We start from the raw sequence: 12,705 nt of genomic DNA, 5'->3' as shown, positions 1-12,705 counted from the left end.
GATCCATGTCGATGCCACACATACACGAGCCGCTGTCTTCATTTCTCTATACGAGTAGTACGATGTTAATGTAGGCCAATGCCACGATTTTCAAATTATACAGAATAAACAAGTAATACTTTGAGCGTGGCCATGGCATAGCAGCAGCAATCCTTGATAGGTAGCCCCGATATCTCTTGACGCCGCCCCACCGGTGATTGATCCAACCTAACCCCAATACCTACCCAAATGCAGACCCTCAACGCCGTGTTATGTACATACGCACCGAACCAACCATGTTCTTGCTGTCCTTGAAGTACCGGATACTCCAATGTTTATTGTTTTTGGCCGCTGTTGCCATCCGGCTCTCTCTCTCTCTCTCGTTCTGTTCCGAAAAACACAAATCCAAAATAAACAAAACAAAAGTCTCCCGGGGTCTTCACCACACCTCCGGTCCAAACTTACCCCCATCAGGCACCTGCCGGTACGCGCACGCCTTCCAGTCGCAGCCCTGCTTGTACACCTCGGTGCCCCACCACTGGAACCCTTTGGTGACGCCCGAGTAGATGAAGCCGAAAAACACCACAACGATGCCAAACGCCAGCCCCGAATCCAGGGCGGCGCTCATGGTCATGGTGTATTTGGCCCACCACGCGGGCGCGCGGCGCTTGACGAGGTAGTTAAAGAGGTAGCACACCAGGGCCCAGACGGAGAAGTTGAGGCCCGTAGCCGGGGGGATCCAGCCTAGCGAGCCGAAGAGAACGGGCAGGTTGATCTTGCGGACGAGCGAGTGTTTGCGGCGGCGGGCGTAGAGCCAGAGGGGGACGGGCAAGACGGCGCCGACGGCGAAGGCCCAGACGAGCGGGCGGTAGGTGGCGCCGCGGCCGAAGAACTCGGCCGGGCCGACGACGCCCCACAGGATGGACCCGTTGAAGTGCACGCGGGCGATGGGGCAGGTGAAGCCGTTGACGGCCTGCGGGGTGCAGAGCCCCGGGACGTGGGCGAACATCCAGTTAAGGACGCCAATTTGCGTCAGGGAGGAGACCACGGTGGCGGCGATCTGGACGGCAAAGAGGATACGCGGCGGGATCTTCATGTAGTGGCCCAGCTTGAGGTCGGCGGCGAACTTGATGCCCTGGGCGGATGAGATGTAGCCGTACGTGACAAAAACCATGTTGGCGACCGGCCGGCCGGGGAAGAGGGCGCCGGCGACGAGCTGGCAGATGAGGTAGATGGAGGAATGCTGATTTGTGACGGCCATGACGATGCCAATGGGGATGAATAGAACAGCGCAGATGGCCAGGGCGAGGAGAAGACCGTACCATGGTAGGTGGACGGGGTAGCTGTAGTAATGTCAGCGGCGTGTCAGGCTAGTAAGGAGGTAATCAGAGAAAAGAAAAGTCAAGACTCACTATTCAACCACGAATATCCCAATGGCCGTCATGGAGACGAACGTAATTAGATACCACAGCATCGGGGCATCTTTGTACCGACGCATTAGCCGGTTATGGACATCCTCGCGGCTCATGAGATTGTCGACGCTCAACGAGGAGCGGGACCGATGGGTGCTTCGGCGAGATGCGGCGTCCCCGGGATCGGCCACGGGCTCGTAGCCCTTGGGCTCGGAAGCCGTCTCTCCCAGCGAGCGGCGCCACTGGGTCCAGATGTCACGGCCGTGCCAGCACACCGTGTGCGTCAAGAGAGATGCGAGGCCGGCAAACTGCACGCCGTAGCTCAACACGTACGTAATGGGCAAGAATACGCGGCTGTAGCGGGAATAGGCCTCGCGGTCGAACATGAAATCCGGGGTCAGGACTTTGCTAACATCGTAAACGTGGCCGGTATTGTCAAAGACGGCGGCCGACAATATCGGCATGTAGGAGGAATACAGCCAGTTGGAGTAATATGCGATGGGGGCGATGATCCACATGACGACGACGAGACCGCCAACGACATTCATGGCCGCCCAGAAAGGAGTGAGCAGCGGAGAGCCGATGTAGGCGACTTGGGCCCAGTCGAAAGTCAGAGGAAATAGACCCAGACCAGATACGACGCCGAACAGGTTGGCAACCACCACATTGTCCGGAGCGAACCAGGTGATGACGTTGAAGTAGCTAAGAGCAGGCATCAACAGACCCGGCAGGAAATAGAAGAGGAAGGCACCGAGCCAGACAATATAGAAGAAGTTCCAACGGCTAATGCGCCATCCATTGGCCTCGCGGTTTTCCTCCTTGTGCAAGGTGGTGAACATGGCTGCCGACATAAGAGTGCCGGGCCAGATCATGCCGCTGGGACGGACAAGGAACCGACGAGTGAGCCCAGCGAAGGCATACCCGATAATTTGGGTAGAGAGAGTGAGTAGTAGCTGGTAGGGAAGGCTTGCTTCCTGCTTGTAAAAGCGTGTTTGCTCGACGATGACGTCGGTCGCAAAGGCAAAACCAAATGCTACATTACTGCTGACATAGACGCAGGTGTGCTCCTTTTCGTTCCAACGGCCTTGGGCGAGCCACAGGCGAAGGCGGCGGAGGCCTGTCGGGCGCGCGGTGGGCACGCGCCCATGAGGGTCGACGCTGGCAACCGAGTTGGCACTGCTGCGGACGCCGTCGACATACTCTTCCGGGGGATCATCAGGCCGCTTCAACAGATAATCCCAGATGTGACCGAGCGGATGGGCCATGAGCAACGCGATGACCGGGGTGATGGCGACGCTGGGGTAGCGAAGAGAAAAGAAGAGGTTGGTCGCAGAGCCCAAGATGGAGAAGAGAATTGACAAAGCCCACATGCGCGGCGTGTTGATGGAGAGGGTGATGTTGTCGGTGGGCGCCACAGAGGCGCGGACCTGTGCATACGGCGAATTGTCGGGGGGATTCTGTTCATCGTACTCGTCGATCTCCGAATCGGAGAAATAGGAGCGAATATCGTCAATGTCGGAATCGGCATCGGGGGGTTTGAGAGGGTCGTCTAGCACAGGGGCGTCGGTGGTGCCAAAGCGGCCCTCGAGCCCGCCGACCGTGGTAGAGCCGCCAATCTCTTCGGACTGGCGAGGAGTCCGGCGGAGGGTCGGCGAGTGAGGTTGGGAGCCATGGCCAGCGCGGAACGAGGCACGCCTCGAGCCCGGCGGCTTGCGCGACTGGGTGCAGGGGGTGATTTCGTCGTCGTCATGTTCTGGGGGATTGTCGGATGGAGGCGTGATGGAACCGTAGGAAGGACTGGCGACGCGCGCGGTCGGGCGCAGAGGTGGTGGCAGGTCCTTGGTCATGGGGTCGCCGGGGTGATCAGGTCGGCGGCCATGGGGATCGGCGGGGTCGGACTCGTGGGATTGAGAAGCGGCCTGGTGTGTGTCCGGTGATGATGAATGTCCGAAGAGGGCCGGGACGGTCGCGGAGCTCGGCGCGTCGGATCGGTGGGGTGGCGGGGCTCCAGAAAACCTGTTGGGCGGCGTGGGGTCGACGGCGGGTCCCGGGGACAAGGAGCGCAGCAGGATGGCCTGGTCAGCGCCGAGGGGCGCATCGGGCGCGCTGCGGCCTGGAGGCATTGAGGTGCGTGGGTATGCCAGATAGCCGTAGAGATGACGGCTCAAGTCTTTGGGATCCTGGAATGGTTACACGACGAGGCATGCAGCAGCCCGGCAACGGGATGCGGCATTGGAGTGGACCAGCATCGGGTACTGGAGGTCTTGTTGATGGGGTTGATACCGCCTCGTAGTAGTAATATTTGGTCAATTGGATGTCGCCGTCTTGAATGTGAAGGCAAATAAATCAAGAGTTCAACTAGTTGGCAATTCAATGGATAGAATGATACATTGTATGTATGTACAACATCGAGAAGGGGGGTTGGGAAATGCAGAGAGTCGGACTTCTGCAAGGACGAGCACCTCAGTTGCACGAGGAAATGTCCCGTTCAGCAACAGCGGCAGCAGCACTCAGTGCAGCTCAGATCCCGTCTGCTTCTAGAACGGACCCACCTGCTGCAGAACCGAGAACCGTGAGCCTCCACTGCAGTCGCGGAGAAAGAAGCCTCTTGGCATGCAACGGGATGTTCCTGCCGGCAAGGAACGGGGCGGGAAATCTGGATCTTTCAGGATGACATGGACTTGACTTCCACTTCAACCTCAGCCCAAGCAACCACTAATACCTCCACACAAGACAGAGGGGCCCATACACCATACTCACTTCACGCATGGATGATGCCATGGCCCTCAACGCAGCAAAGCGGCAGCTCCGGGCCGCTATCAAGAACAAACTGCGTAGCATTCCGCACGACGCCATCCTCAGCCAGAGTATGCAAGCCATGACGCTCCACGTCATCTGAGCTCACCACCACTAAGCATCCTTCCTCCTAGGCGCTGCCGTGAGAGACGCCCTCAGGAAACTCCCTGCTTACGTTGCCGCCCGCCGCGTCAGCATCTTCCTCTCTATGCCGCACGGCGAGATCCAGACCGACGCCATCGTACGCGATGCCCTGGCTGCCGGGAAGGAGGTGTTTGTGCCCTACTTGCACGCCAGCCCAACTTCAGAACCCGGACTCCCGAGCCGCGTCATGGATATGGTGCGACTGCGCGATCTGGCCGACTACGAGTCTCTCAAACCCGACTCCTGGGGCATCCCGAGCGTCGACCCGGCCACGGTTGACACCCGGCAGCGTGTGCTGGGTGAAAATGGAGCCCTGTTAGACCTGGTACTCGTACCCGGCGTGGCCTTCGACACCAACTCCTCCACGGGCGCTATCCGCCGCCTCGGCCACGGCAAGGGCTTTTATGACTACTTTCTCTTCCGGCACAAAGTCAAGGCGCGCGAGCTGGGGCTGCAAGAGTCTCCTGTATTGCTTATCGGCTTAGCTCTGTCTGAGCAGTTCCTGGCTCCGTCCGAGGGGCCCGTACCTGTCGGCCCGCTGGACCAGCCTCTGGACGGCCTTGTGCTGGGCAGCGGTGAGATCAAGGGCTCGCTCGCGAGGCCCGATGAGAAGAATATCGACACCACAGTCTAGCCTGGAAAATTGCTGGTCCCAACCGTGCGCCCATTCGCCTTTTCCGTCCGTCCCGTACCTTTGTACCGTCCAACATGGTGACTCGCATTTTGACCGCAGTAAAAGTCGCATGAACGCCCTCCGATCACATCACCCCGACAAGCTCTGGATCAGCGACACGTTATCACCCTTGAGTAGGATTTGCTGTGACCTTCTGTCAGTACTGTTACTCGTCGCCAGAACGGAAATGCGGTTGGCTTGCATACCCCTAGCTTCCTCCTTTCTTCCTTGTCGTTTGTCTTGGTGACCAGCTTGACCTCGACGGCGTCGTCGATCTGCTCGAGTGTGTTAGTGCTTCGATTCTCGAGATGGGTCGGCGCGGTGTAGGCGGATGTGTCGGTATAGGTACGCACCACAAGGTTCATGAACTCATCGAATCCCTACTACCGTTAGCAATGCCTCGTCCCTGCCTCAAGCCCCCGTGAATGGTGGGCTGCGTACCCGAATGATGCCCTCGATGCGGATGGACAGCTGCTCATACAGCCAGATCTGAACCGGTGTCCGCTGCTGCAGAAGGCGGAACAAAAAGTTGATTGGGGGCAGCAGCACCCTCCTGCCGCCGGTGGCTCCTCTGCCGGTCATTGTTGGTGGTGTCGGTTGGTGTGGATGATCGAAGGTGAAGGAGTCGGGTCGGGGATATTTTGGTGGTTTTGTTGCACACCGTCAGTGAATGGCTGGAGCCAAACTGCAGTTCAGATCCGCGTCGCTGCGTCTGCCGTCGCGAACAGAAGCTTGGCCTGGCCAAGATGCCCAGGGTGGCCCGTGCTTTTCCCAGATCCACACCCCCCTGCCCCCCTTGCCTTGCAACGCCTGCTCACTTCCGGAGACGATGCCCCTCCTTTTCCTTGAGTCCAGCGACTTGACGAGTGGGGCATTTTCCATGTTGCTTGCTCAGGCAGCCTGACGTTTTGGTTTTCTTTGCGCAGCAACCCAGGCGCAGAACAATAACAAAATCTCAGCCTCCTCCATCCTCCGTCCTCGCTCACCATATTCCATCCCCATCCTGCCCGCCCATCCCACTCTCGACTCCCGCGCCGTCTCTCACGCCCACCTTCGCTCATCTCGGACCGAGACTTTCCCGACGACGTCACCAACACCTCCTTCCACACATCATCCCCCTATTCATTCAGTCACGAGGAGTCGGTCAGGAGGGAGGGGCACAGCGAACCGCAGCTAGATCCTTGGTGTTGCTACGGCCATCCACCAACCTCGTCGATACCCGTTTTCCCCAACCCGGCCCTAGCCTGCCGCCATGGCGTCCAATGGGCCCGAGACCTTCGCTGTCTCCAACGTGCTGGCAGCCATGCTGACCATGCGCAGCGGAGACACGGAAAAGAAGAAGGCTGCCGTCGACTACCTGGCGCGATTCCAGAAATCGGTCCGTCTTCTACTTCCTCCAGCCCCCTTCCCCTAGAATCTCGACTGACCCTAACACTTCTAGAACGACGCATGGGCTACGACGATATCCATCCTGCAAACCTCAACCGAGGCCGAAGCACAACTCTTCGCCGCTACCACCCTGAAGGGAAAGGTACGCGACATATATCACCCCTTTCCCATGCCGCCGTCATCATCCGTGACACGAACCGAATGCGCTGACCTCCTCAGATCACATATGATCTCAGCACCCAGGTCCCGGAGGCCGAGCTCCCTGCGCTTCGCGCCCAGCTCCTGCTCCTCCTCAAAAAGTATGCCCCCGGCCCCAAGCCGGTGCGCGTCCAGCTATGCGTGTGCCTCGCCATCTTGGCCATCCAGATGCAGTCGTGGAAGGACGTGCTCCCCACCGTGGTCTCGACCCTCGGCAACGAAGTCGCCAGCCACGCCTGCATCCTCGACTTTCTCCGAGTCCTCCCCGAAGAAGTCACCGAGGGCCGCAAAATCACCCTGTCTGTACGTGGACCGAACGCACCTCCACCAGCCCGCCTCGCTCATCCGCATCGCTGCAACCCCGCCCGACTTCATGGTTCTAATTCAACCCTCGTGACAGGAAGAAGAGCTTGCTCAGAGGACATCCGAGCTACTATCCGACAATGCTGAGCAGGTGGTGCAGCTGCTCGTCAACTATGCCCAGTCATCACGTATGTGACATATTCCTCCTCCCGGCCTATTGTTATGCGCTGCTAACCATCCGGCCATGGGAACAGCCACCGCGGCGGTAAATCCCCAGCTCTTTGATTGCATCAGCTCGTGGCTCCGTGAGGTGCCCGTGAGCGTCATCGTCAAGTCGCCGCTCATGGATGCCGTCATGCACGGCATCACCAACGACAACTCGTTGCAGGCTGCTGCAGATTGCCTTGGCATCATCTGCCGCGAGACCCGGGATGTTGACGACAACCTCGAGACCATCGAGGCTTTGCTCCCCAAGGTGCTCCAGCTGCGACCGCGTATTCGCCAGCTTGTCGATGACGACGACACCGAAGGCTTCAAGGCCGTCACCAGGGTGTTTGCCGACGCCGGCGAATCCTGGGTCCTCATCATCGCCCGTCAGCCCCAGCACTTCCGGCCTCTTGTCGAGTGTCTCTTGGAGTGTTGCGCCCTGGACAAGGAGCGCGACGTCATCGCGTACACCTTCGCGTTTTGGTATGAGCTCAAGCAGTACTTGACCCTCGACCACTACATGGAGGCTCGCGTGCAGCTCCTTGACGTCTACGCCCGGCTCGTTGACATCATGATCAAGCAGCTCGAGTATCCTCCTTCGGACGATCCCAACGAGCTCGATCTGTTTGACGGCGATCGCGAGCAGGAGGAAAAGTTCCGCGAGTTCCGCCACCATATGGGCGACACTCTCAAGGATTGTTGCTTGGTCATGGGGGTCACGGCCTGTCTCACCAAGGTTTACGACGCCATCAAGCTCTGGCAGGACACGTACGGCAGCCAGGCCACCCAGCAGTCGGTTCCGCACTGGCAATCGCTCGAGGCGCCCCTGTTCGCCATGCGAGCCATGGGCCGCATGGTCGACCCGCAAGATGCCAGTATCCTGCCTCAGATTTTCCCGCTGTTGGTCCAGATCCCCATCAGCAACGAGAAGCTCCGCTTTGCCGCTATCATGGTATTCGGCCGTTATACCGAGTGGACCGCTGCTCACCCAGAGTTCCTGGAACCCCAGTTCCAATACATCGTCTCAAGCTTCCAGGCTGAGTCGATTGAGATCTTGCGCGCCGCCGCGCAAGCCTTCATGTACTTCTGTGTCGACTGCAAGCGCCTGCTCAGCCCCCAGGTCATCCAGCTGCAGGCTTTCTATGACCAGATCCTTGACAAGCTCCCCGTCTCCAGCAAGGAGGAAGTTACCGAGGGCGCCGCGCACGTCGTTGGCGTTCAAAAGACCGAAGATATTTACAAACTCCTCAAGCTGTACTGTGACCCGCTGGTGCAGCGCCTGATGGTCAAGGCGAATGCGGCGGCTGACAACAAGGCTAAGCTTGACCTGGCCGGTAGGTTTCTTTGCAACTTGGACTTCATACATCGGATAACCTTGATAAGCTAACGCCGTCTAGACCACATTAACCTCGTCACCTTCTTCGTCCAGCATGTCAACCCCTACATTCCCCTTGGCGAGGAAAACCCCGCCGTCAAGTACTGGCAAGAGGTGTTCCCCATCCTGTCAACCATTCTTGACAACTTCATCGACTTTGTGCCCATCTGCGAGCGCGTCTGTCGGTGCTGGCGCTCCATGGTCATCTCGTATCGCACTGCCATCACGCCGCTCCTTGGGCCGCTTGCCAACAAACTGGCCGAGGGTTTCGCCAAGTCCAAACAGGGCTGCTTCCTGTGGGCTACGAGCGCCATCCTGCGCGAGTTCTCCGAGGACCGCGAGCACGTGGACGAGAACATTACGTCCAACATCTACGTCTTCTTTGAGGCTCAGGCCACGAGCGTTTTGCGCACCATGAGCGACTTGCCGCCCCAAGACCTGCCCGACGTCATCGAGGACTTCTACCGCCTGCTCATCGACGCCTTGCTCTACTACCCAACCCGCCTCATCCCCTCGCCGCTCTTTACTCCCATCTTCCAGGCCGCCATCTCGGCTCTGTCCCTGGAGAAGCAGGAGCCCGTGTCGGCGGCCCTGCACTACATTCGGGATTTGCTCACGTATGGCGGACCCAACCCGGCCGGGTCGGGTAGCGATCTCGGAACCGCGGGCCATCACCTCCGCGAGATTGTGCGCCAGCTGCTTCTTGCCCAAGGCGAGGCTCTCGTGAAGCAGGTGCTGGCAGGCATGATGATCACGTTCCCGCGGGACTGCTTTGCCGACGGCAGCGGCGCGCTGCTCGGCATGTTTGAGCTGCTGCCGAACGAGACAGCGGTTTGGGTCGACCGCACCATCCGCATGCTCCCGCAAGGGACCGTGACCCCGGCCGAGGCGGACCGGCTGCAGGCAAAGATTGCCGAAAAGCTGCGCGGCGGCGACCCCGCTGCGGTACGCCAGGTCAGAGTCATCCTGCAGGATTTTACCAACAACTACCGCAGGAGGTACGTCGCGCCGAGGGACGGGCTGGGACAGCTCGAGGCGGCGAGGTTCCACTTTGAGGGCTAGGAATGGGAACGAGGTGGGACGGTTGGATGGTTGAGGAATGGGTAGGGAAGGGACTGAAGAGGGTTCCTGGGGGTTGGTATGTGCGTTTGAACGAGAGGAGAGAAAATATGGGATCGGATGACTTTGACGACGAGGTAGGGAGGAGGAGAAGCTAGAGAGAGTCCGGCGGTTGCGAGTAGATGCGGGACGGGAGAAGTCGACGAAATGGGAGGTCTCATACACTTAGACGAAGGGGTGGACAGCCGATGGTGAAATGGACAGGATATCATGGTATGGTACGGTATGGTATGACATGGGAGTGGTGGACGCCGGAGTTTATCGCGCAATGTGTTGGGCTGGTTAGGGTCGGGGCGCGCCTCATTCCGAGGCGTCAAAGACGATGAGGATCTGTGCGTAGGGAGACGGTGCCGGAATGAATGAATGAACGGGGTATGTTGCGTCGAGGTAGAGAGGGAGAAAGGACGAGCGTACATGGGGAACTGAAATGATGATGATGGATGGGATGAACGGCGGATGATGGACGACGACCTATGGACGGCAACGAAATTCCGACTTGGTGGGTATTACACGCCTTGAATTTCACGGCGGCGATGGTGAAATGCTAGGGAAAGTGGTGGTGGGATGAGCTTATGGAGGGCCAGAGCTAATACTACTACCAGATGCGTAGGCACCTCTGTATGAAAGTCGACTAGAGATGGGGAAATGGGATGGATACGAGGATATTTGCAAACCAAAATGGCATGAGAGCAGATGGCGTCGTGATAGAAATGCATATTAATAAGTAGTGGGACAGCCGCCATCGTCGTATACCAACCACCCCGTAAGACTGGCATGTTTTTGTTGTTGACTCGGGTGCGGAATAGGTAAAGAGCAAACAATTTGACCCAGAAAGACCTACGCAAGCTATGCAAAGTTATCCCCTCCCGCCAACCAGCTCGTAAGTATCCAAAATAAAACCAATATTTCTTAAATATCGCAGCCAAGAAAGCCCGAGGCCACACCCCGACAGAGGGGAGTATCAAGGGCGAAGCAAGCAAAGCTCATCATGTACATGAACAACCACTAAGCCAACCCGCGCGCAATTTCATCCCAACCTCCCTCCCATCACCCATCCATCCATCCAAACCCAAAAAGAACCCAGAGGCAATCACCGCATACATCACAGACCCGTCGGTTCGAACATGAGTCGCTTTTGTCGCATTTCCCATAGGCGCGCCCTTGCATCTCCCGCTGCTCATCGTTTTCACCAAACCTTCGTGGTCGTGGCCCGGTGAGAAAATTACCATTACGATTTCCGAATTTTTCCACCTCTTAAAGCAGCGCGACGAACCCGGCGGCAATCACGGCGAGCGCAGCCGTCGCGGGCGCCACAATCGCGCGACCGGCGGCGTTCTCGTCCTCCTTGGGCTCGGACGAGTCCTCGGTGGGTTCGCTGGTTGAGGGGGCGGTGGCGGTGCGGGTGGAGGTGCGGGTGGCCGTCACGGCGAACGAAGAACCCCGGGTCGTGGTCTCCTCATCCTCATCGTCCGAATCGTCGGCAGCGGTCGTCTTGGCGGCGGCAGAGGAGGTGGTCTTGGTCGTCGAGGAGGAGGTCTTGGTGGAGGAAGTGGAGGTGGAGGTCTCGGGGACGGGCGTCTGCGAAACCAGCTCGCCCTCGACCTCCTTGTACGAGGCGGCGCAGTCGGTCAGGGATTGGCCCTCGGGGCAGCACCACGTCTCGCCCTTGCTGTCAGCGGCGCAGTAGTACCCAGCGTCGCAGGAGCCTGTGCGGGTGAAAGGTCAGTCAGTATACATGAGGTTTGTGTCAAGGGATGATTGGGATTGTCGTTTGCGACGCGGTCGGAGAGAGAGAGGGGAGGAAACGCACTTCCGGAGCGGTTCGGGCAGCAAATCTCGCCGGCGCTGGGGTTGAAGCAGTGCACCTCGTCGTCGCCGGACGCGCACGTCTCGTAGCCGGCACCGCAGGCGGCTGCGCAGGTCGGGCCGACGCCGCACACCTCGGTCGAGGGCTGGTAGCCGGGAGCATCATCGCGGCGGACGACGCCGAAGAGCGCGCGAGTGGACATCTTGACCATGACAGCGGGCTTGTAGGGCCTCAGGGGCTCGGCGGCAACGCCGGTGGCCAGGCTCAGGGCCGCGAGGGCAGCGACGGACTTGACGAGCATTGTGATTGTGGTTTTGTTTTGTTTGGTTTGGTTTCTTGTCGAGTCGAGCGAGAGAGGAACGGGTCGGATATCGAGACGAGCTCCGAAAAGGGCTGAAGAATTCGGATCGGGCTGAGGCTGGAGGGAAGGAGATTTCGGACGGCGGCGCAGCCAGAGACACAGACAGAAACGAGCGGATCGAGCGCGGAGGCTCTGTGTAAGGAGCGACGTGTGGTTTTGCGTGGACGTGCAAAAAGGAGCAGAAAGACGAAACGAAGGGAAAAGGGCGGGAAGGCAAGGAGGGAAATGAAGAGGATAAAAACGGTCAGGCAGCGCAATCTCGAGCGATCTGGGGGAAAGGCGGATCCCTTTTTGCTCTGCTGGCCGGGGCTGGGCTGGGCTGGTGCGGTCTTGGTCCTCGCCCGCAACCAGTCACCGCGTCGCTCTCCTTAATTTTAGCTTGGGCCCTGGCGCCGGTCCCTTGTTCTGGCGCCTGCGTCGGCGGCGAATCAGGGGCAACGTCGCACGCTGGCGGCTCGGCTGCAAGAAAGAACACGGGGAATGCCCGAATCGAAGGGCAGGTGAAGACACGGACTCCCAGGTTGCTCCCTCACCTTCCAGTGAGTCCACTGTGACGGCAACGATGAGAGACGACGGGAGCAACAGATTCGATGTCTTGCGGCTCAGCCTTTGCGCGCTCTCAAAAACAGCCCCCAACGGAAGAAGTGAATTGGGCCAAGAACAGGGGATTCTCAGCAGCGCCAGATTCTCGGCGAGCTTGCCGAGCAGGGCAGCAGGGTGATTTTTGGCGGGATCGGCAGCTGGTGAAATGTGACGGGCCAAGATTGGCGAAATGAGGCCAAGAGATTGCAAAGCAACGCGCTCGCCGGTGAAGTGAAGTCACCAGAGAATTGAGAATTCACATCTGCACAAAAATGACACCTTAGTCAGCAGTAGGGACATAGGTAAATCAGAGAGGCAAACCACGTGTTTTCCTTCTCAAAACAGCGCCGACTCGCTGAT

General features: G+C 58.8%; 7 protein-coding genes across 7 annotated transcripts; 3 read left to right on the top strand and 4 right to left on the bottom strand.

The window, feature by feature from the left end:
* Positions 1-418: 418 nt before the first annotated feature.
* VTJ04DRAFT_5529 (uncharacterized protein) lies at positions 419-3,514 on the bottom strand (the record flags this gene model as incomplete). Its single annotated transcript, XM_069363653.1, has 2 exons — positions 419-1,322; positions 1,392-3,514. The coding sequence occupies 2 exons, from the start codon at positions 3,512-3,514 to the stop codon at positions 419-421; spliced, it is 3,027 nt and encodes a 1,008-aa protein (XP_069220478.1).
* Positions 3,515-4,158: 644 nt separating this feature from the next.
* Positions 4,159-4,965, top strand: VTJ04DRAFT_5528 (uncharacterized protein; the record flags this gene model as incomplete). Its single annotated transcript, XM_069363652.1, has 2 exons — positions 4,159-4,258; positions 4,322-4,965. 2 exons carry the CDS (start codon positions 4,159-4,161, stop codon positions 4,963-4,965), a joined length of 744 nt encoding a protein of 247 aa, XP_069220477.1.
* A 129-nt stretch (positions 4,966-5,094) lies between these two features.
* On the bottom strand, positions 5,095-5,586 carry VTJ04DRAFT_5527 (uncharacterized protein; the record flags this gene model as incomplete). The annotated part of the gene is made up of 4 exons (XM_069363651.1): positions 5,095-5,148; positions 5,211-5,279; positions 5,358-5,384; positions 5,446-5,586. 4 exons carry the CDS (start codon positions 5,584-5,586, stop codon positions 5,095-5,097), a joined length of 291 nt encoding a protein of 96 aa, XP_069220476.1.
* Positions 5,587-5,674: 88 nt separating this feature from the next.
* VTJ04DRAFT_5526 (uncharacterized protein) lies at positions 5,675-6,181 on the top strand (the record flags this gene model as incomplete). The annotated part of the gene is made up of 2 exons (XM_069363650.1): positions 5,675-5,870; positions 5,931-6,181. 2 exons carry the CDS (start codon positions 5,675-5,677, stop codon positions 6,179-6,181), a joined length of 447 nt encoding a protein of 148 aa, XP_069220475.1.
* A 75-nt stretch (positions 6,182-6,256) lies between these two features.
* Positions 6,257-9,538, top strand: VTJ04DRAFT_5525 (uncharacterized protein; the record flags this gene model as incomplete). The annotated part of the gene is made up of 6 exons (XM_069363649.1): positions 6,257-6,382; positions 6,446-6,535; positions 6,613-6,894; positions 6,992-7,082; positions 7,149-8,435; positions 8,499-9,538. The coding sequence occupies 6 exons, from the start codon at positions 6,257-6,259 to the stop codon at positions 9,536-9,538; spliced, it is 2,916 nt and encodes a 971-aa protein (XP_069220474.1).
* A 563-nt stretch (positions 9,539-10,101) lies between these two features.
* VTJ04DRAFT_5524 (uncharacterized protein) lies at positions 10,102-10,824 on the bottom strand (the record flags this gene model as incomplete). The annotated part of the gene is made up of 2 exons (XM_069363648.1): positions 10,102-10,577; positions 10,647-10,824. The coding sequence occupies 2 exons, from the start codon at positions 10,822-10,824 to the stop codon at positions 10,102-10,104; spliced, it is 654 nt and encodes a 217-aa protein (XP_069220473.1).
* Positions 10,825-10,849: 25 nt separating this feature from the next.
* VTJ04DRAFT_5523 (uncharacterized protein) lies at positions 10,850-11,703 on the bottom strand (the record flags this gene model as incomplete). Its single annotated transcript, XM_069363647.1, has 2 exons — positions 10,850-11,301; positions 11,406-11,703. 2 exons carry the CDS (start codon positions 11,701-11,703, stop codon positions 10,850-10,852), a joined length of 750 nt encoding a protein of 249 aa, XP_069220472.1.
* Positions 11,704-12,705: the final 1,002 nt, after the last annotated feature.

The sequence above is a fragment of the Mycothermus thermophilus genome (assembly GCF_041956435.1).
Source record: "Mycothermus thermophilus strain CBS 625.91 unplaced genomic scaffold VTJ04scaffold_3, whole genome shotgun sequence".
Taxonomy (NCBI): Eukaryota; Fungi; Ascomycota; class Sordariomycetes; order Sordariales; family Chaetomiaceae; genus Mycothermus; species Mycothermus thermophilus.
The sequence above is the reverse complement of the archived record's forward strand: the minus strand, read 5'-3'. Positions and strand labels throughout refer to the sequence as shown.